General features: G+C 42.9%; 1 protein-coding gene across 1 annotated transcript; it reads left to right on the top strand.

Moving 5' to 3' along the window:
• The first annotated feature begins 115 nt into the window (after positions 1-115).
• Positions 116-1054, top strand: LOC101122286 (PRELI domain-containing protein 1, mitochondrial-like). Its single transcript, XM_042254780.1, has one exon. The coding sequence runs from the start codon at positions 298-300 to the stop codon at positions 958-960; it is 663 nt and encodes a 220-aa protein (XP_042110714.1). The 5' UTR covers positions 116-297; the 3' UTR covers positions 961-1054.
• The last annotated feature ends 21359 nt before the right edge of the window (positions 1055-22413 follow it).

Here is a 22413-nt window from a genome sequence, read left to right as displayed (position 1 = left end):
GGATTGAACCCAGTGTGTCTTATGTCTCCTGCATTGGCAGGCATGTTCTTTACCAGTAGCACCACCTGGGAAGCCCTGTCTTAAATATATTTTGTCACAAAAATTAAGAATGCCAGGGCCCGATAATTCCTCATGGCGGCGGCGGCGGCGGCGGTGGCTGGTCGGGTGCGGCGCTGTAGCGACTGACCTGCTGCTAGCCTGGCGGCTGAGCGTCGAGCTCCAGCCCGGCCTCCGCGTGCCCCTCGGGCTCCGCACCCCTGATGCTGCTCGGGCGCTGAGCCCGCCCCGGCCGGGACGATGGTGAAGTATTTCCTGGGCCAGAGCGTGCTCCGGAGTTCCTGGGACCAAGTGTTCGCTGCCTTCTGGCAGCGGTACCCGAATCCCTATAGCAAGCATGTCTTGACGGAAGACATAGTGCACCGAGAGGTGACCTCTGACCAGAAGCTCCTGTCCCGCCGACTCCTGACCAAGACGAACAGGATGCCCCGCTGGGCTGAGCGACTGTTTCCTGCCAATGTTGCTCACTCAGTGTACATCCTGGAGGATTCTATTGTGGACCCACAAAACCAGACCATGACCACCTTCACCTGGAACATCAACCACGCCCGGCTGATGGTGGTGGAGGAACGATGTGTTTACCGTGTGAACTCTGATAACAGCGGCTGGACCGAAATCCGCCGGGAAGCCTGGGTCTCCTCTAGCTTATTTGGCGTCTCCAGAGCTGTCCAGGAATTTGGTCTCGCGCGGTTCAAAAGCAACGTGACCAAGACTATGAAGGGTTTTGAATACATCTTGGCCAAGCTGCAAGGTGAGGCCCCTCCCAAAACCCTTGTTGAAACAGCCAAGGAAGCCAAGGAGAAGGCCAAGGAGACGGCACTGGCAGCTACAGAGAAGGCCAAGGACCTGGCCAGCAAGGCAGCCACCAAGAAGCAGCAGCAGCAGCAGCAGCAGTTCGTGTAGCCAGCCCAGGCCCCGAGGCAGCAGTCTAGCAGACTACCAGCTCCAGTCCCTGTGCCCCCTACTCCTGTACTTTATAATTAAAAGCCAGCTTCTAGCCCTCTCGACTATCTGGATGGTGGGCTGAGGGTAGGTGCCCTGTTTGGCATCTCCAGCACAGCCAGCCAGTTACCCATGTCTGAGCCGGGCCTCCTTCTCCTGCATCGGGTGGCGGAGGACAGAGGCACAGTGACTCGCCCAGGGTCACTGCATCCAGGTGAAGTGGTCGTAAATGCTAGACTGTAAGCTCCATGAGGGCAGGGACCGTTGTTTTATCCTCTGATGTGTCCTAAGTATCTGAAACAAAATCTTGCGTGTAACAGGCACTCAATAAATACTTGATGAATTCAAAAAAAAAAAAAAAAAAGAATGCCAAAAAAGCCAAATCTAGACAAAAGAAGCTTTATTAAGTCAGAGAACCCGTCAAATTTCCTTTTGTTTTTGTTTTTTCCCTAGAAATCTTGCTCCCAGGGGCCTCCTTTCTCTTCCCTCTTGTGGACACATTGATGATCTCCAGGCACTCAGTGGTAATCCAGGGAGTTCCCTGTCCAGCTCTAGTGTTGGACCCACTGCTTCCTTCATCTATTTCCTGATTTATTCCCTTTGTCAGGTGGATACTATTCTACATGAAAGGATACTATATCTTCTGAGTCCTTGTATGTTCCAGAATGTCTTAATTTTTGCCCTTAGCCAAATCACAGTTCAGATTTCCTCACAACTTCTCCAATTACTTCTAACCTCCAAGTCAATGCTTTCTCAGTTGTTTCATGACCCCTTTCTTATTGTGCCTCAACCTCTGTACATGATCTCTGTCTTCCAGTTTTTATTGAATCTGATCTTTAATTTGAAGTCTGTCTCCTGACACAAATTTTTGTAAAATGAACAAGACAATGGATGAATACCATCCACTGATGTTTTCTTCCTATGTTTACCTACTGGGTTCAATCCTTTGCTCCCTGCTATGCCCAGGAAATTGTTGAAGCTTCAGAGCTACAACCCAACTGTATAAGGAGCAGCTTTGTAAACTGTCCATAGTCTTAAATGTTCCCTGACTTTTTCATTTCAAAATAGTTTTGGAGTTGAATTTGCTATTTCTGGTCTTTGATTTTTTTTTTTTTTTTTAAAGTATGCTGCTAAGTTGCTTCAGTCATATCCAACTCTGTGCGACCCCATAGATGGCAGCCCACCAGGCTCCACCGTCCCTGGGATTCTCCAGGCAAGAACACTGGAGTGGGTTGCCATTTCCTTCTCCAATGCATGAAGGTGAAAAGTGAAAGTGAAGTCGTTCAGTCGTGCCGACTCTTAGCGACCCCGTGGACTGCAGCCTACCAGACTCCTCCGTCCATGGGATTTTCCAGGCAAGAGTACTGGAGTGGGGTGCCATTGCCTTCTCTGTTTAAAGTATATCCCCAGAAGAACAAAGCAGCAACTAAATAAAAACCTCTATTTGTTTGAAAACTTGTTAGCTATTGTGCTACCTTCATAATTTTCATTTCAAATTGCTATTAACCAAAAATCAGTGTTTTCAGGGACTGGATCCTTCCGCTTGAGACAGCATGACACTGAGAGCTAAGAAAACATATTTCAGATCTCATTTTCTGCTTTTTTGTTTTGTTTACTGTGTGCCTTTGTATGTGTTCCCATCTAAGTGTTTTCAATGTTTAAATAAATATTTAAGACCCAGGTCTATATTTGGATGCATGCATAATCAACATTACCTTCAGTTAAATCTTCTACATTTTGCAACAAATGGCAGGAATTGACCTTGATATTTTCCAGGAGGACAAATTTATAAATATGAACACAGAAAAGAAAATCCTGCACTAAGACAGCAAATGACTCAGTACAGCTTCTATAGTGAAATGAAGACAATTCACAAGGCCGGCATATTTATGAAAAGTACAATAAATTATGTAAGACCACAAATAAGCACAGATAATATGAGCCTGTGCCTTTTTCTCGATGCTGGAAATTTTTATGTATCTAAGCCCTCATGTGTTTTACCTTCAGTGGGTTTTGTCCATAAAAACTAAATGTTCTGGGACTTGTGGACACAGGGGGAGGAAGGGGGGGATGAAATGAGAGAGTAGCCTTGACATATACATACTACGATGTATAAAATAGATAGCTCATGAGAAGATGCTGTATCGCACAGAGAGCTCAGCTCGGTGCTCTGTGATGACCTAGAAAGACGCCAAGGAGACGCGGAGGAGGCTCACCATGGAGGGGGTGTATGTATCCATAAGGCTGATTCAATTCGCTGTACAGCAGAAACGAACACAACATTGTAAAGCAGTTATTCCCCAATTAAAAAACAAAACAAAACCAAAACTAAATGTTCTGGAAAGACCCCCTTCCCCTCATCAGAGTGACCCTGTCATTTGAAATCCTACTTTTGCTTTTTATTTTTAACAGATGTTTTGTGTTGAAAGGAATAAACCAGCCTTTGTTTTTTGATGTAAAGAGAGAGAAAACATTGATGAAGAATATCTATAAATAACTTTTTAAAAGGTAGCCACTGTTTGATATTTGTGACTCAATAAATCTTTTTAACTGAGCAGCTAGTCATTGGACTAGCTGATTGGATGGAGCTTCACCATATGTTAATTTTTTCTAACCTATCCTTTACCAGCACAGAGAGGCTACATGGGCAAGCAAAGGAGGAAGGAGGAAGTGGAAGAAAGTCTCAGAGAGCATGTAAATAGACATGGGTGTGGGGTCAGACAACCTGAATTTTCCCCAGGAGGGTACAGTGCTATGAACAGGGCTCTCTCAAGGGACAGGGTGTGTGCTGTCCTCCACCACAGTTTAGAGATATGTGGTGTGTGTTAGTCACTCAGTCATGTCCAGCTCTTTTGCAACCCCATCGACTGTAGACCGCCAGACTTCTCTGTCCTTGGAATTTCCCAGGCAAGAATACCGGAGTGCGTTATCATTTCCTTCTCCAGGGGATCCTCCCAACCCAGGGATCAAACCTGTGTCTCCTGCTTGGCAGGTGGATTCTTTACTGCTGAGCCACTTGGGAAGCCCATGCATATATATCCATACATGTATAAGCAAACATATATTTGTATGCAAGAAAAATACAAATGACTCCAATAGAATAATAGTACTCTAAACTAATTTTTTATTGTTTTAGACAAATGTTTTCTTCTTATTGCTCTTTTGTGACTGATCTCTTTTCTAGTTTAGAGTGCTATTGCTATGGTTTCCTGCTCAGCATAGTAATTTCTATCTGTATGAAATTATCCTGATTGCTCCCTGCAAGACTCTGTGATTTCAATAGTGTGAAGAGCACGGTGCTGTTCAGATAATGTTCAAAAATGCAGATATTTCCAGTAGGAATGTTCACAAAAGTCCTTCCCCCACGTTATCCTAGATTTAAAAAAAAAAATAGACTTAGCAGTGTGATAATAATAAATTGGTAAAAAGAAAAAAAGAACCCAAACATTGTGGGGATGGTGGTTAAAAGTTACAATGAGGAAGACAGCATTCTTGTTGAAAGATTTTACGAATCAGTGGTATATACTGTTGAGTTTATGCCTCAAACTCTGATTTTCGTGTAAAATCAAACCGTCAAAGGACTCTATGTTAGATTTTCAGGTTCTACTTGGAACGTTTGTAGAATCTGCTCCCTGATGCTTGTGATTAGAGTGTCTCCTTCTTGACACTCTTTGAGCCAAGCTATTTTTAAGCATCTGCACAGATATTTTTCTTCCTTGAGCTTCAGGGCTCCTGATTTCCGTGTGTCAAAGTCAAGCTTCCAGCTGTTTAAATTGTAGACAGGGGGCAGAACTGGTCCCATTACTAGGGAAGAGGGAGGGTCTAGAAACTAGTGTGGCTGAGAAGACAGAGTAAAGAAGAGAGAAACAGGACTCTGTCTCGCTAAGACCCACGCTGAGCACGTGACTCCTCTGCATTCGAAATGACCCATTTTAAAGACTATGAAGGCAATTCCTAATGAGTCAGTTCTTCCTCTTTTTGTTGTTTGTAAAGAAAATAGAGTAGGGTTTCTCAGCATTGGCACTGTTGACATTTCAGACCAGATCATGCTTTGTCAGGGGGAGGGGCAGGGAGTGGTCCCATGCCTGAAACAGTTTTTAGCAGTGTCCCTGGCTAGTACCCACTAGATGTCAGTGGTGCCCGTCAAAGATGTTGTGACAATTGAAAACATCTCCAGGTATTGCCAAACATCCACTGGGGTAAGTGTGCAAGGCACAATTGCTCCTCGTAGAGAATCCCTGGGTCCAGAAGATCCCCTGGAGAAGAAAATGGCAACCCACTGCAGTATTCTTGCCTGGAAAATCCCATGGACAGAGGAGCCTGGTGGGCCACAGACCATAGGGTTGAAAAGACTCGGACATGACTGAAGTGACTTAGAGACAGAGAGACAGAGAGACAGAGAGAACCCCTGAAACAGAATGTTGTTTGATGCACTTTCTCATTGCTGCTGCTGCTGCTAAGTCGCTTCAGTCATGTCTGACTCTGTGTAACCCCATAGACAGCAGCCCACCAGGCTCTGCTGTCCCTGGGCTCCTCCAGGCAAGAACACTGGAGTGAGTTGCCATTTCCTTCTCCAGTGCGTGAAAGTGAAAAGTGAAAGTGAAGTCGCTCAATCCTATCTGACTCTTAGCGACCCCATGGACTGCAGCCTACCATGCTCCTCCGTTCATGGGATTTTCCAGGCAAGAGCACTTTCTCATTAAGACCATTTTTTCTAAATTATTGACTCCCAAACATTCTTTTCCTCTTGTCTTAAAAAGGAAGGTGTTAAAACTTGATAATTATATGGCCCTTAGTATGCATTACACTTTTTTAATGCTGACTTTTGTATATAGCAGTAGTGACCACTTTATAAAGATGACTCAAGGATTTCCTTGGTGGTCCAGGGGTTAAGACTTTGCCTTCCAGTGCAGGGGGTATAGGTTCGATCCCTGGTCAAAGATCCCACATGCCTCAAGGCCCAAATACAAAAACAAAAAAACAGAATCAGCACTGTAACAAATTCAATAAAGACTTAAAAACTGGTCCACAAAAAAAAAAAAAAAAAAAAATCTTAAAAAAACCCTCATTTTTTAAAAGATTTTTTTGCAGATTATTGCAGGATTCTGATTTCCTCTACTTTTCTCCTGTCCTTCCTTGTACCCTAATTCTTCCAGAACCTTTTTAGCAAGTGAAAGGAATGGAGGTGGCTGTTGCTTCTGTAAGGCTGAAGATATGATGCTAGATTTGGGGGAGATTGATAAGTCCAAGAGAAAACGGAGACAGCAATATGAAGAATGATGGTGCTAGACTAAATTCTAACTCAGAAAAAGGAAGATTGGCAACACGTAATAGTAGACATTTTAGAAGAAGGTGACTAGGTCCTCTTTATATTTGTCCTGGAGAAGAAAACACTAAAGGACTAGGCTAGACTTTGGCCTCCTGAAGCAGACCTCTAATAATCTTAGAGATAGATGTAGTTTCAGACAGGGGCTCCAGTAAGAAATGTGGCTCTAGATGAAGGAAGAGTCTTGGGTATCACGCAATGACTCCTAGTGAGGATAAAAGATGAACCACCCAGGAACAAGTGTGACATTACCAAAGAACTAGGAGAAGGCAGTGGCACCCCACTCCAGTACTCCTGCCTGGAAAATCCCATGGACGGAAGAGCCTGGTGGACTGCAGTCCACAGGGTGGCTAAGAGTCAAACACAACTGAGCGACTTCACTTTCACTTTTCACCTTCATGCATTGGAGAAGGAAATGGCAACCCACTCCAGTGTTCTTGCCTGGAGAATCCCAGGGACGAGGGAGCCTGGTGGGCTGCCATCTATGGGGTCATACAGAGTCAGACACGACTGAAGCGACTTAGCAGCAGCAGCAACTAAAGAACTAGAATTCCCAAACCTTGATTTTATTACTATATTTTTTTGTTTTTAAAAATAGCTTCTTTTTTTATTTGGCCAGTCCGGGTCTTAGTTGTGACACATAAAATCTTTCTAGTTGTCACATGTGAAATTTTAATTGTGGCATGCAGGATCTAGTTCCCTGACCAAGAACTGAACCCGGGACCCCAGCACTGGGAGCTCAGAGTCTTAGCCACAGGACCACCAGGGAAATCCCATGCTACCTAATACTAGTCTTTTATAAAAAGAAACTTTATGAGATGCCTTATATAAGATGGATATATGAAAAGATATCCTGACGTTTAAGGGAGATTTCACCCTTAAATTGAAACAATGGAGTGCTTTTCTTAAGGATTTTTGTTTTAAAAGATAAAGGTTTTGAAATCTTTTTGTCCTTTTTTAACTTTCAAAACCCTGACGTCAGTATGTCACTGCTCTCCAAGTGAGCTTGAAATGATACAGACTGAAGACAGAACCTGTGTGCTTGAAGATGCCCTAATTCAAGTACTCACAGAGTTCTTGACTCTTTTTTGAGAATCTCTCGTGCCACCATCCAGAAGGTGAATGTGAGAAGAATTAAACAGCCTTCCATTGCTTTAACCAAATACATTTCCCATCAGGACAGGCCAAGTAATTTTTCTAGACAAGTGTCAAAGGAGCATGCAGGCCCCCAGGCTCAAAACTTATTAAGAATTTCAGGACAGTGATGGCAGATCAGGAAACCTAGTGAGGTCCTCTCCTAAGCATGACATTGTTTGAGAGACACTTTTTTCCTTCTACTTAACTAGTCCCTCCCTTTCCTTCAGCAGAGCACTTGGTCACTCAGCCTTTAGTTGTTCAGAATGGGCCAGGGAGATTAATTCCATGGTTCCTCTGTATTTACAAGAAAATGTGAGAATTTTGAATAATAACATATACCTGCAGAACACTTTTAACCCAAACTGCATTGCATTAAATTTAACCAATCCTCCATTGTAAGAAACACCACTGTTTGATGTACATTAAGAAAGAAAAGATGCTGTTCAATATGATGACTGCGTACGTGCTAAGTCACTTTCAGTCATGTCCGACTTTTTGTGACACTATGTACCGTAGGCTGCCAGGCTTCTCCGTCCATAGGACTTTCCAGGCAGGAATACTGAAGTTGGGTTGTCATGCCCTCCTCCAGGGGATCTTCCTGACCTAGGGATTGAAGCTGCATCTCTTATGTCTGCTGCTCTGGCAGGTGGATTCTTTACCACTGTGCCACCTGGGAAGCCTTCAAGATGATGCCCCATCATTGTAAAATGAACTGTAAATTCAGAGACATTAAAATGTTAAAAACTCTAGGGATGATGAAATTGTGGGTCTCAGTACAGAGAGTTTGCAGCATCTTGGGTGATCTGCCATCTCCTCCCTACCAGCTAGTTGCATAAGGCTCTTTGGTTAATAGAAGCGAGGCACAGGGGCTCAAGGAGATGTGCCAGGTCACATGACTTGTTGAGGGTGGAGCAGTAGCCCCCTGGGACCAAGATGGTTCTCCCTCCCTCCCTGTTTTAGCTCAGCTGCCTTGACTCCTTGGCAGGGTCTTTCCCTGGGTCAGAGAAGATCAGTGGTTCAGTTCAGTTCAGTTCAGTTCAGTCGCTTAGTTGTGTCCGACTCTTTGCGACCCCACGAATCGCAGCAGATCAGTGGTAAAGAAGGAATAAAATGGCAGAGGATTAGATGAGTAAAGGAGAAACATGCAGGAAAATATTAATTTTTTTTCTCTCTCTCTTCACACACACATGTATGTATTTTACTATATATACATATTTTTTAAATGGCATTTGGGAAGCAATATTTTTATGTGAAATTTAATCAATTTATGTCTCATTTTTCATTTAGTTTCAAGCTGTTGATGATTACATATACATATATATATATCATTTCAAGCTGTTGAATGCATGCATACGCACATGCATTTTATTTTGGGGGGTGAGTGCTATAGTTATGTGTGCAATAAACACCATAAAAGTTTAGTGTAAACCTGTGCATAAAGTTACCCATTAAGATGAAAGACAATTCAGAAAATAAGCAGAAGGGTCCATGAAGATTAGGAAAAGTGTGGTCATCTTCTACATGTAAAGTGTCTTCAATCTGAACAATCTGAAATTGCCAAAGAACCTTTTTGAGATATTCAGCAGAAATCCTTTCTTCCTCACCAGCATCCACTTAACCATATACACAGAGGGAAGCCCAGGTGGCTCAGTGGCAAAGAATCCATCTGCCAATGAAGGAGACATGGGTATGATCCCTGGGTTGGGAAGATCTCTTGGAGGAAGAAATGGCAGCCCACTCTAGTATACGTGCCTGGAAACCCCGCGGACAGAGGAGACTGGCAGGCTATGATCCGTAGGGTCTCAAAGAGCTGGGCATGACTGAGCAACTGAGCAAGCACGCACAACCCACACACACGCATGCACACACACTCGTCCACAACATGCTCACACACTTTCTCCCTAAGCCTCCCCTGCAACCTTGCAGTCTCATAATTGTAGTTCCTTGTGTGACAGAAAAAGCAAAAAAGAAAAAAAAGATGAAGAGTTTCACTTCTGTTGCTCTCCCTAAGAGACAGGCTGTGCCTTCAGAGACCAAAATCTCCAAGACAGCCTTTGTTTCTCACCCCCACTCCATCCTGCTTTGGGTGTAGTTGGGGGGGGGATGGTGCTGGGCCAGGATGTGGCTCAGTGGGAATTTGCTTCAATACACTGAGTCCCCTGGTGGAAAGCCCAGGGCCCCCGAGGGGCACAGTGGGCCAGGTGGGCCTGATGCCTCTGGAATTCCAAGGGACAATGACAAATGGGCACTGTGGGCTGTGTCCGCCTGCCAACAGCTAAAGCTCAGACATCTGATACAAGGGACCCGAGTCAAACAAAAGCCAACATTGAAGCTGATCCCTTGGAAGAGGAGGAGTGAAAGGAAAAGGGATTTGGAGAAAAACTGTTGGCACCATAGCTCTTAAGACTCACGCAGCCAAAGACAAACTCAAGTTACATTCTTCCAAAGGTATTCTTCTTCAGCCTAAAAGCCGCAACTGGTGGAGATATGCAAAAGCTTCGGACAGAGGTGGACTTAATCAGATTTAGGGAGGAAAAACTAAATGAGGAATGTCTTAGAAAATAAACTCTAGCTCCTAGCTTCCTCCCTGGTCTCCTTTACCCTTTGCTTTTCTTTGGCTTCTTAGTGGGAGGGGAAAAATGATATCCATTCTGTTATTCCTTAATTTTCATCTTGCAGCTCATTATCTCAATCAGCACATCACAATTGAGTGCCTTGATTTCTGAGAAAAATTCCAGCGGGTTCTTGTAGCTGGTGATGAGCTGTGGCTAATCGCCACAGTTAAGATTTTCTGTCCTGACCTCCAAGGGATGGTAAGCATTTGATTGGCAGGAAAATTAAATAAACCATCAGCAGGCAGAAGTGATCATGTTCTTCTTTGGCTCTTGGGGATCTGGAATGGGAAGAAGGAGGTCAGGGATCAGGAAATAGTAACCAACCCAAGCCAATGAAAGGACAGTTTTATCTGGACCCAAAAGGGGTCCCAGTATTACAGTACACTGAAGGTGTGGGGACTCAGGGCTGGAAGAGTAAAGCATCTTCTGATGTGAAAAATGGAAGAATCTGGTCTACAAAGGGAAGGTTAGGGCTGGGACTCAGTGGAGAACTTGGGGGGTCATTGGCCAAAGAGAGGGGACTCCTTTGGGTGAAAGCAACCAGAAGCAAGGGCTGGCAGTTGGAATCACTCTTTACCTCCAGTTTGTGCTCTAGACTCAATCTCTCTCTGCTTCTAGGCTCCCCATCTGTGAAATGAAGGAAATAGAAACTAATTTACCTCCTAGGGTGTCTACACAGTGCAATGCATTAAAAAAAAAATGGTTTGCATGGAACAAATGGAACAATCTGAGGATATTCTGGGCAAGGGTTAACATCAGTTAGGTGGAGAATTAAAGTACATGAGGCTTAAAATGAAAGAATGCAAAACCTAAACCTACAATGTCCCACCCCAAAAGAAAGGGTGAAAAAGATATATATAGGAAAGAAAACGGAAAACTGTGAAAGAAGAGCCCAAGGGGCATGCTAAGCCTCAGAGCTGAGATACGTCTCTGTAGGTCAATGTCCGGTGTGCACTGAGAATCTTTGGGAATGGCAGTATTTGCAAGTTCTTGCCTGGAGAATCCCAGGGGTGGGGGAGCCTGGTGGGCTGCCGTCTATGGGGTCGCACAGGGTCGGACACGACTGAAGCGACTTAGCAGCAGCAGCAGCAGCAAGATCAGGAAACATCTATAATTGTGGATGGTGGTGGAAATGGAAGAAACAAAACAGAGAAATTTATGTTAGTTCGTAAACAGAAGGAGTGAGACAGGATCAGAAAGAAGGAAGAAAAGCAAAAAGGGTAAAGGAAGTGAAATACATGGAATTCAGTTAAAAAAGCCCCACATCCTCCCCCCGTCCCCCCTCTCCAAAACAAACCCTAGTTAGAGTAAAAAAGAAAAAAAGAAAACTAAACTAAAACAAAAAAGCCTCCTCTCTTTCCTCCCTGACCAAATAGATTGTTGGAATTACACAGACAGTTAAGCCAAAATGGTTATCTGGTGGCTTCTTGCACACACAGTCCTAATGAGCAGTTTTAAACTCGGTCCTAGAATACACAGGAGGAGATTGTGGGGAGGACCAAGTAAAACACAGTGAGTCACGAATCCAAACCATCCAATTTGTCTGCAGCGGAAAGCAGAACAAGGCAGCTGCCTCCTCTCTGCTGCTGAAGCCATTGGCGTTAAGGCTGGATGGTTGTATCTGGGGAGAGCAGGCAGGGTGGGGGAAGGGCACACGCCTCCCTGGCTCTTTCCTTCTCTCTGGTAGAATCCTCTATGCGCTGTACAGGGTGGGCTTAGAGGGAGCCTTCTGGATATTCTAAACCAAGGGACCAGTACCACCTTCCTCTGCCTCTGATGGACCCTGAATTCCAAAATGCTGAGAGAGGGCACAGGGAAGCAAAGCATAATAGAGTTCTGATTTGGAAACCAACCCAGACCAAACCTTATTTTCAAGGCACTGTGAATGAAAAATAAGCTTTCAGTAGCAAAGCCGATGACTGACACCCTCACTGTTTGCATCTCAGCACACAGTCAGCTAGCCAAGGCAAAGGCAAATGAAATCTAAGTCACCAGCGTCCTGGTTAAGTATCAGGAAATGCCTTTCCTACCACAGCCGTCTTCCATGGAATTCCAGAACTGCGGTGTTCCTCCGTCACACTCGAATCATTTGTGGCTTCCAGGAAGGCATCAGGCTTGTTAGAACTACACATGCTTTGGAGAGTGAATATTTTTCTTTGCAACTCAAGAGGAAAGACACAGAAGAGAAGTAAAACAGCCCCGCATGCCCACTTCCTGCTACTGTGTCTCTTGTACTCTGATAACTTCACATTCCTAATCACAGCAGGTGGACATAGCTCCCACTTCTTGCTGTTCTCAACACATTTACTTTCTTTGAGTCCTCTCCTAAAAAGGAAAACTTTCTGAACCAAGAGGTAGAAGGTTTTGAAGTAGGAATATTGGGAATGGAGAATGACCTGGCTCGACTGCAATCTTATCTCAGATGAAACTGAAAGAAGCGAGCCCTGTCCAAGCCACTGGCTGTGCTCACTGTTTATTCGCCTCAAATCAGGACCGCAGGGACTGGGCCCTGGAAAAATAGGTTTTGGACGCGTCTTAGTACCTGTCATCAAGGGCTCATATCTTCCATGACATATGGATATTTTAAGATCTGCAAATAAATATCCTAGGCAATCAAATGTCTGTCTGTGAGCTCAGAGTGGCAAATGGAAAATTCTGGGGGATTTTCAAAGTTCTCATATTAAAGGAGATGGGGACACACATCATTCGTTTTTAGTTTGAGCCAGTACCGTTTCCTGGGAAAATGACACTAACCTCCCAACTGGCTACTTCTTTTATGTCCTGACCACCCCCATCCACCCTTCTCTTTTTCTCTGAAATGCAAATGAATACAGCTTTCACTGGAAGTGAGCCCTAAGACTGAATTTTATGTAGCTTATTTGAAATGATTTAAGACAAATATTTTTGTGAACCTTGGATCCCCAAATTGGGAAGAACTATTAATAAACAGATACTGACACAGTTGATGACATAGTTGACTTAAAAAAAAAAAAAGTAAGCTTGCCTTCAACCTGGTCCCTGAAGTTGTATTTGTAAATGATGAGTTTGTGTATAAAGGGACAATTTCCTGTAAATCAATGTACCTTACTTTGTAGATTTCAGTGTAATACAAAAAACCCTCTGTCCTTGGAAATCAAATGGCACATAAATTGTTCATGATCTTCCTAGGAAAAAACCATATGTTATGTGGAGTGATTTATCTAGACTGTCAGTCCCTTCTCATTGGAAACTTGTATTTCTCAATAATGTTCCAATTAGCGTAACCCAGCAGAACAAATCTGGTATACCTGTGTTGATAATAGATGAACATAGGCCGATTCTTCGGGCATTTTCATTGTAGGATGCATCCTAATAAAGAACAGATGCTTTTAATGATACCATTGCCATGAAGCGGCTTTTGGTTTTTCCAGCTTCAGAACTTCTCAGAGCTATTTCAGTTATTAAAGAAAAGAAAAATAAACAAAGGTCGCTTGCCACGATTGAGGGCAACCATAGTGAAGTCTGTGCAGAGGAAGGAGAATCCTTTGTCGGTTTCAAGCCGTACTACCCGAGACAGGAAGCTGAAGGTAAACTCACTTCTCAGGATGTGCTAGAATAGCATATTTTGGGGGGCTCTTTGCAGGGGTATTTGTAAAAGTGCCATATGATTCTGCTCATCTTTTAAGAGAATGTGGGCAGAAACATACTCTCTAATGGGTGCCTTTCCTGCAGAAATCAAATTTCTCGCTCTATAACATGTAGGCATCAGGGAGGTACCTTGTTGCTTCTTGCATCTCGGGAATCTGTGCATCAGTTGGGAGAAGCTTGAATGGACCCAAGGGAGTGTTTTGACTTCAGAGCGTGAAATTACATCCTAGGAGAGGTGGTCTTTAGCATAGCTCCCAGAACTTGGAGAGCAGGAGGGATCCTGGTATCAGTGTTTGGAGGGCTCAAGCTACCAAGGACAGTGGTGCTTTCCATTAGTTACGAGAAAACAGAGCAAGGTCAGCCACGAAATTCAGGGAGAAACTCTTCAGTTCGACATTTCCATCTTCTAGTTACACTGGCTCGGAGGTCATTTCCTGGGAATTTTTGATACAACACCTTTCTCCTGTAATGTAAATAAGATGATGACTTGGACCCTGGTTTTGACACTGTTTTTTAAAAAATATCATATTCTAGCCAAAAAGTCTTGTTCCATGACTATTTTTGTGGCGCTTGGCAAGTAATTTTATTTGGCCCTCATTTTTGCCTCCAACAAAGTGATGACAATATTTTCTGTCCCAAATAACCTGAAAGGGTCTTGTAAAAATAAATATGACCATTTATATAAATTAACTCTCCTTGTGTTAAAATAAACACAAGATGCTTTAGAGGATTACGGTTTTTATTTTCAGTAACATAAATTTCAAGACAAACGTGATTACAGTATTATGGTTTTATAATGGCTCATGAGAATCTGTCTGCAATGCAGAAAAACTGGGTTTGGTCTCTGAGCTGGGAAGATCCCCTGGAGGAGGGCATGGCAACCCACTCCAGTATTCTTGCCTGGAGAATTGTATGGACAGAGGAGACTGGTGGGCTACAGTCCATGGGGTCTCAAAGAGTTGGACATGACTGAGAGACTAACACACACACACACACACACATACACGTGCGCACGCACGCACGCACGGTTTATAAAGCATTTTTTAACATATGCTACCTGATTTGATATTTACAAATATACCAGAAGACAAATCAGATAGGTGTTATTTTTTCATTTCATAAGTTAAGAAATCAAGAAGCAGAAAGTTTAAAGGACTTATATTAGGTCACACAGTCTGGAAAAGAAGATGTAAAACCCCGGTTGATGCTAATTTTCAATGACTTTCACTCCTCTTTTGTGTGAGGGTTTTAGAAACAAAGAAAGAAAGATAGGGCTGAGTAGTGTCTGACTCTTATGATCCCACAAACTGTAGCCCACCAGGTTCCTCTGTCCATGGAATTCTCCAGGCACTCCTCTTTGGTGTGAGGGTTTTATCAGATCACTAAATCTGTCTTTACTTTTTAAGCCACTTCAAATCTTAATATTCTGATTTTTCGCATACTGCAATTTTAGTGTAGAAATAAAACTGTGACCAGTCTGTTGGGTTATGAGTCAAGGTGTAAAAGATTTGACAGCACGATACAGCTCAAGTGTGATGCCTCATAAATAAACTGACTTCATAGAGAGTTAGGGAAGTTTGATTTCCAAGTTTATGATGGAAAGAAGTATTAGTATCTCTTTTTTTCTGTGCAGGCTTTATTGAATTCCCTCCCCACCCCCGCCCTCCTCCAACTTACCCTTTAATAATTCCTTAGAGGTTTTTTTTTTTTGTACAGGAAGTTCCCACTCTCCTGGCCTCAACTTTTGGTCTCAGCATAGACCCGATAACCACCCAGCCAGTCAGTATCTCTTCCCTGGGAATCAGGGCAGAGGGAGAATCAGTCATCTCCATGGATAGGCCTGTAATGGGGATGTTTCTGGGGCCACGGTTCTCACCACATGGATTCCAGAGTGGAAAAACACAGAGGTTAAGAGAAAGAGGGGCGATATTTGAGCAAGGCTTTGTGAGAAGCAATGAGACTCAGAAGGAGTCCTGACAGATTTCCAAGACCTAGTTCCAGTGCCTTCCTAGGGACTTGTGGTTTCCCTGCCCTTGAGTTCTCGGAGACAGCCCTGAAGCTAATATATGAACCTGGATTTAATGTGTTGAAGATCACCTTTCAATCCAGCTGAAACAATTGTTCAAAGTAATTGCTTTCTCAGGCAGAACATTTCACACTCAGCTCTCTAATCCACACCATGCGTCATAAACCCAGTGAAGCATTGATGTAATTATGTGAAGGACAGAGTGGAAATTGAAAGAAGGAAACGCAGGCTGGTGGTTAGATGGGCAACCTAAATGTCAGGAGTTTTGTTTCTGTTTTTGACATGACTCTGGGGACACACTCAGTATCAGGCTCTCTGCTGTCATCCCCACCCCCCAGAGTCTAAGCGACTAGTTAGATGAGCACAGCTTCTGATACTTGGGGACCTCTCTGATGGTAAAAGATGCCACTGAAAGTGGAGAAATCACAAGCCCAGGCAGAGTGAAAGGTCAGTTTCACAGGTGGCCCATACTTCCTTGTCTACAAAGCAGAGGACAGAATAAGTCATACTTGATGGGGCCAGTTTCAGGAGTCAAAGTCAACCTACTTTTTATCTTATGACATAGTTACCAGCTCAACACAGAGGAAATCTGTGAGATGGGACTGACAGGTTTTTTTTTTTTTTTCTGTGTGTTTGAATAGAGATAAGCGCTTTTATTTAAAAAGAAAATTCGGCTCTTCTGCTTCCATAGAACAATCACTTGTCTTTCAAAACCACGACGTGGCAGCACTCTTTAGCCCCAAATCCTACATGTTTCCTATAAGTATTTTCGGTTTGGCTCAAAATAATCAATGCACATTCTTTCTTACATATGACATGATCGTCTATGTAGAGAATCACCCCACTCCAAAGGGGTTTACCTGGCGGTCCAATGGATAAGATTCCGTGCCTCCACTGCAAGGGGTGTGGATTTGAGTCCTGGTCGGGGAACTAAGATCCCACATGCTGCCTGTGGTGGCCAAAAAAAAAAAAAAGGTCACCATGAAGCCATAGGGATCAAGACAATGTGGTATTGACAGATGGATAGACATATTCATCAATGGAACAGAGAGAATGCGATATAGACCCACACAAACGTGCTCCTTTGTTTTCTATTTTTTTAATTTTTTTTTTTGAGGAAAGTGCAAAAAAGCCTTTTCAACAAATGTTGCTGGAGTGATTGGATAGGTTAAAAAATTTGAACTTCAACATAAAGGTGAAGTTCATTATACAAAAATCAATTCCAAATGGATCACTAATTTAAAAATACACTGTAAAATTACAAAACTTTTACAAAAAAAACTTAGGAGAAAAATCTTCAGAATATAAAGCTAGGCAAAAAGTTCTTAGACTTGGTGCTAAGAGGATAAACTGATAAAATGGACTTCATTAAAATTTAAAAGTTTTACTCTGCTAAATATCCTATTAGGGTGAAAATACAAGGTACAGACTAAGAAAGTATATTGGCAAACCACATGTTGATGAAGGGCTAACATCTAAACCATATAAAGTACTCTTAACAATTGATGGTGAAAAAAAACCAAATAATTTAATTAGAGGATGTGCAAAAGACAAGAACAGACATTTCACCAGGGGGGATTTACAGGCAGGTACATGCATGCAAAGATGCTCCGTATCAGTCCCTATTAGGGAATGAAAATTAAAACCCAAATAAGATGTTACTACAAACCTTTCAGAATGACTAAAATTTAAAAAGGAAAAAGCACAGTGACACCACCAAAGGATGGATCATTTACACATTACTGGTGGGAATTTAAAATGGTACAGCCACTCTGGAAATGGTTTGGCAGTTTCTTATAAAATGAAATGTTTAATTACCATGTGACCCAGTAATTGCACTCTTTGGCATTTATCCCAGAGAAATGAAATTTCTTTTCCTACTAAAACCGATACTTGAGTGTTTTGTTGTTGTTGTTTAGTCACTAAGCTGTGCCCAGCTCTTTTGTGACCCCATGGACTGCAGCCCTCCAGGCTCCTTTGTCCAGGGGATTTCTTAGGCAAGATTACTGGAGTAGGCTGCCATTTCTTTCTCCAGAGGATCTCCCCAACCGGTGTCTCCTGTTTGGCAGGCAGGATCTTTGCCACTGAGCCACCTGGGAAGCCCACTTGAATGTCAATGGCAGCATTATTTGTAATAGCCCCACCCAAAGTGGAAACAACCCAGGTGTTCTTCAGTAGGTGAATGGATAAACAAACGGTGGGACATGAGCACCACGGACCACTTACCCAGCAATACAAAGGAATAGACTAGCTACTCACACAGCAGCTTGGACAAATCTCAAGGGAATTACACTGAGGAGAAGTCACTCTCTCCAGATGTTACAGACTGTATTCGTTTTACGTTGCTGCTGCAACAAATTATCACAAGCTTAGTGACTTAAACAACACAAAATTTTAATTTTACAGCTTACAGAAATCAATCCCTAACGCTTTAAAAAGTCAAGGTGTTGACAGGATTCATTCCTTCTGGAAACTCTAAGGGAAAATCCATTTCCTTGACTTTTTCAACTGCTGGAGGATGTCTACATCCTTTGACTTGTGGCCCCTCTACCTCCATCATTACACCTCCTATGTATCTCTCCATCATCTATCTCTATTATCCATCTATCTCTACCTATTTACCTCCGTCATTACAGCTTTGCCTATCTGTATCCATCTTCTATCTCTACCCATTTACCTCCATCATTATATCTTCTATCTATATATCTATCCCTATCATCTATCTCTACCTATTTATTTCCATCATTACAGCTTCTATTTATCTATCATCTATCTCTATCATCTTTACCAATTTATCTCCATCATTCCATCTCTTATCTATTTACCTCTCTTTACCTATTTACCTCCATCATTACATCTCTTATTTATCTATCTCTGATCTCTTGCTTCCCTCTTAACAGAACTTTTGTGGTTATGAAGTCATCCAGATAATTCAGGAAAAATCAAGATCCCTAACATGATCCCATCAGCAAAGTATATATTTATTATATAGGCTAACATATTAACAGGTTCATGAAATTAGGATGTGAACATCTTTGGGAGACCATTGTTCAGCATATCACATATACTGTTTCATTTGACTTATGTAACATTATTTAAATTTAAAAACTCATAGAACGGGAGAATAGATTAGTGGTTACTGGGGGCAGGGGAGATGGTTGCTGCTGCTGCTAAGTCGCTTCAATCGTGTCCGACTCTGTGCGACCCCACAGACAGCATCCCACTAGGCTCCTCTGTCTCTGGGCTTCTCCAGACAAGAACACTGGAGTGGGTTGCCATTTCCTTCTCCAAAGCATGAAAGTGAAAAGTGAAAGTGAAGTCGCTCAGTCGTGCCGACTCTTAGCGACCCCATGGACTGCAGCCCACCAGGCTCCTCCGTCCATGGGATTTTCTAGGCAAGAGTGCTGGAGGGGGGTGCCGTTGCCTTCTCCGGGGGAGATGGTAGGTGCGGCCACAAAAGCACAACACTTGGGTTGTTTTCACCTTGGGGCTATTACGAGTAAAGCACAAATCTTGACTGATCTGTGCCTTGACTGTGGTGGTACAGACAATCTATATATTGATAAAACTGCATGGAACTAAATACACAAAAACACAAATGAGTATAAATAAAACTGGCCAAATTTGAACAAGATAGGTAGACTGTATCAATGTGACTATCCTGCTTGTGATACTGTCCTATAGTTGTGCAAGACGTTATTACTGAAGGAACCCAGGTAAAGGGTATGTGGAATACCTTTGTATTTCTTACAATTGCAAGTCAATCTATGATTACCTCAAAATAGAAAGTTTAAAAAAGCAAAGCAACAATCCCCAGAAAGGCATAGTTATTATTCTGGAAATGTAATAATAGCTTAAGCTGGATCCCAAACCCAGCTGGTAGTCAGAATTATTTGGCCTGAGGTAGAGGGATTGTTGTAAGAATACAGATTCCCTGACCTCATCTGAGACCTACTTGATTAGTATTTTGTGGGATAAAAAGCCAAGAATCTCCATCTTTAAAAACTTGTGAGTGATTTCTTGTCAACAAGCTTTAGAAGCCATTGTATTATATGATCTCCTGCTTTTCTTCAAATGGTTTTGCATGTAGTACTTCTTGTTTCCACAAAATTTCAAGAAGCGCATAGGTTCATCTTACAGAGATGATAGTAGAGGAAGAGTTCTGAGTGAGATTAGGGGAAAACTGAGCAAGAATGGGAGAGTCTTGGAGCGTTGAGTTTTAACAATAATCAAGTAGACAGTTCGTATCTGAATTAACCTACTAGAAAGATAATGGTTTCCAGGTTCTCTCCGACAAGGGAGGAGACTATTGTTTGGAGAAGACCCCTAGTAAGACAGAGGTGACAGGTGTGACATAAAAAGAAGACACATTGACTGGAGATACACTGGGTGCTGCTTTGATTGTGCGATTAACCTTTAAAATGGAAACAACCCTGATGTTACTGTGCATGGTCATTTGAAGGTCCTAATGGTGGCTCTGAGAGTCAGGATATGAAGAGAACCTTCAGTTTAAGTTGCCAAATTGGTGGAAAACCAAAATGGCCAGACACAGAGAGTGGAGAAGAGAAGAGATTAGATGGCAATTCAAAGGGTAAAGGTAACCGAAAGTTTTGTGAGTGGAGAAAAACTGAGTGCGCGTGGGTGGGAGCCAATAGGAATGTCTCTTAAAAGGTAACGTGTATCTGTTGTGCTTGTTTTACCTAAATACATGTTGTACGAATGAAGGTAAGAAGCCTACAATTGGAGCTGACACAAACTCAATTCAACTAACTGAGAAACTTAATTTGGAAACTTTCCCTAAAAAATAGGACCTGAGTTCCATTTCACAAAGTGAATAAAAAACCTGATGGGAGGACTTCCCTGGTAGTCCAGCGGTTAAGACTCCATGCTCCCAATGCAGGGGGCCTGGGTTTAATCCCTGGGCAGGGAACGAGCTCCCATATGCCAAAGCTAAGACCTGGCACGGTCAAATAAATAAAAATGGGAAATAAAACACATTAGCAAAAAAGGAAAAAAAAACCAATACAATTTATAACAATTAAAAAAAATTTTAATGTATTGATGGGGTAAATTAAGACATATAAGGCAATTAAACTAGATGTCAAGGAAGGAAACGGTGTATACCAGGTTCCTACACAGCCTGGGTATTGATAACCAGTCCTAAGCTAATTGTTACTTTCCTGATTGCTGCTCATGCCTCATTTTTCTCAGCACTAGAGAGGTCTAGGGCTTCCCAAGTGGTACTAGTGGTAAAGAACCTGCCTGCCAATGCGGGAGACATTAGAGATGCAGGTTCGATCCCTGGGTTGGGAAGATCCCCTGGAGGAGGGCATGGATCCAAGACCAAGACAGCCAATGTTTAGAACTTCATCAGAAAAGCCTATGTGATAAGGTCACCTATCCTGTAACCCACCTTGGGCAACATTTGCCCCATGTTCCCAAAGGTGGAGGGAATAGGTCATAAAAGATAGTGACCCTCTTCTGCCTAAGACCCTCAATAGGCAAAGGCAGCCTCTGTATATAGAGGACATGCTCTCCTCTGCCCACCAGAGGCTCATCATTTAGTGAAAGGACTCCCTGCTTTGATACCATTTTCCTAGAGCTGTAGTCCCTGCAAGTAGACGTGTAATCACTGGCCATATACAGACAGAAAGGAAGACTTTGCCAGGAATATTTGCTAAGAGATGAGGTGGCATTAGATAATACTTGCTGTGAGAACTTAATGGGCTAAGACCTTAATCTACTGTAATGTGCCAGCCTCCAGGGTATGAAATATTTGTTAATGATTTTTTTATTAATAAAATTTTCTTTTGACATGCTTCCCAGGTGGCTCAGATGGTAAAGAATCTGCCTGCAATGCAGGAGACCCAAGTTCGATCCCTGGGTCGGAAAGATCCTGGAGAAGCGAATGGCAACCAACTCCAGTGTTCTTGCCTGAAAAATTCCATGGACAGAGGAGCCTGGCTGGCTACAGTCCATGGGGTCACAAAGAGTCAGACACAACTGAACAACTAACACACACACACACACACACACACACTGGAGCTGGAGTTCTTGAGGTGCTAGTTTATTGGGTTCGGGGGAAAAATTGTGGAGGTGTTCAAGTGGGAGCCAGGGGACCTGTGTGCTTCTGGAAAGATAGTTAAGTCTATTAATGAAACAGGAGATGCATGAATGGAGGTGATAATCTGTAGCCCATGAGCAGACCCTATTGCAGTTAATGGATGACCAAGTCAGTGCCTCCATTCTACTTCCTCTCCCTCAGAGGTAAAAGAGAAAGCAATCTCCCAACAGATGCTGGACTTGAAAACGGCATTTTTGAGACCGATTGTCTCTGGAGTCAAAATATGATGCTCTGGGTGCTAGTCCTTGATATTGAATCCACACTTCCAAAACAGAGATGTGACTTATTTGGCCAGGATCCTCTCACTCTCTGCCCCTATATTATTCCAAGCCCTTCCCTATACATTCTTAACATGCTTATTGACACCAGATCACTTGTCTAGCCCTGAAACACTGCAAGAATCCAGCATCTCAAGCCTTAAAGCCTGATCCCTAAAGCCTCCTAGTTTTTTAGTATTCCTTCACATAGCTCTCTGGATTAGACCCTCCTGATCTTGGGATGTGTTCTTTGCTGTTCTTTGATTGCTGGCACACCCACATCAGAACATACTGGAGTGGAA

This window comes from Ovis aries, chromosome 10 (assembly GCF_016772045.2).
Source record: "Ovis aries strain OAR_USU_Benz2616 breed Rambouillet chromosome 10, ARS-UI_Ramb_v3.0, whole genome shotgun sequence".
Taxonomy (NCBI): Eukaryota; Metazoa; Chordata; class Mammalia; order Artiodactyla; family Bovidae; genus Ovis; species Ovis aries.
This window is presented reverse-complemented; position numbering and strand designations above follow the sequence as displayed.

What these genes read in the sequence shown, in the direction of transcription:
- LOC101122286 (XM_042254780.1), top strand. Translation starts at nt 298, where the DNA reads ATGGTGAAGTATTTCCTGGGCCAGAGCGTGCTCCGGAGTTCCTGGGAC.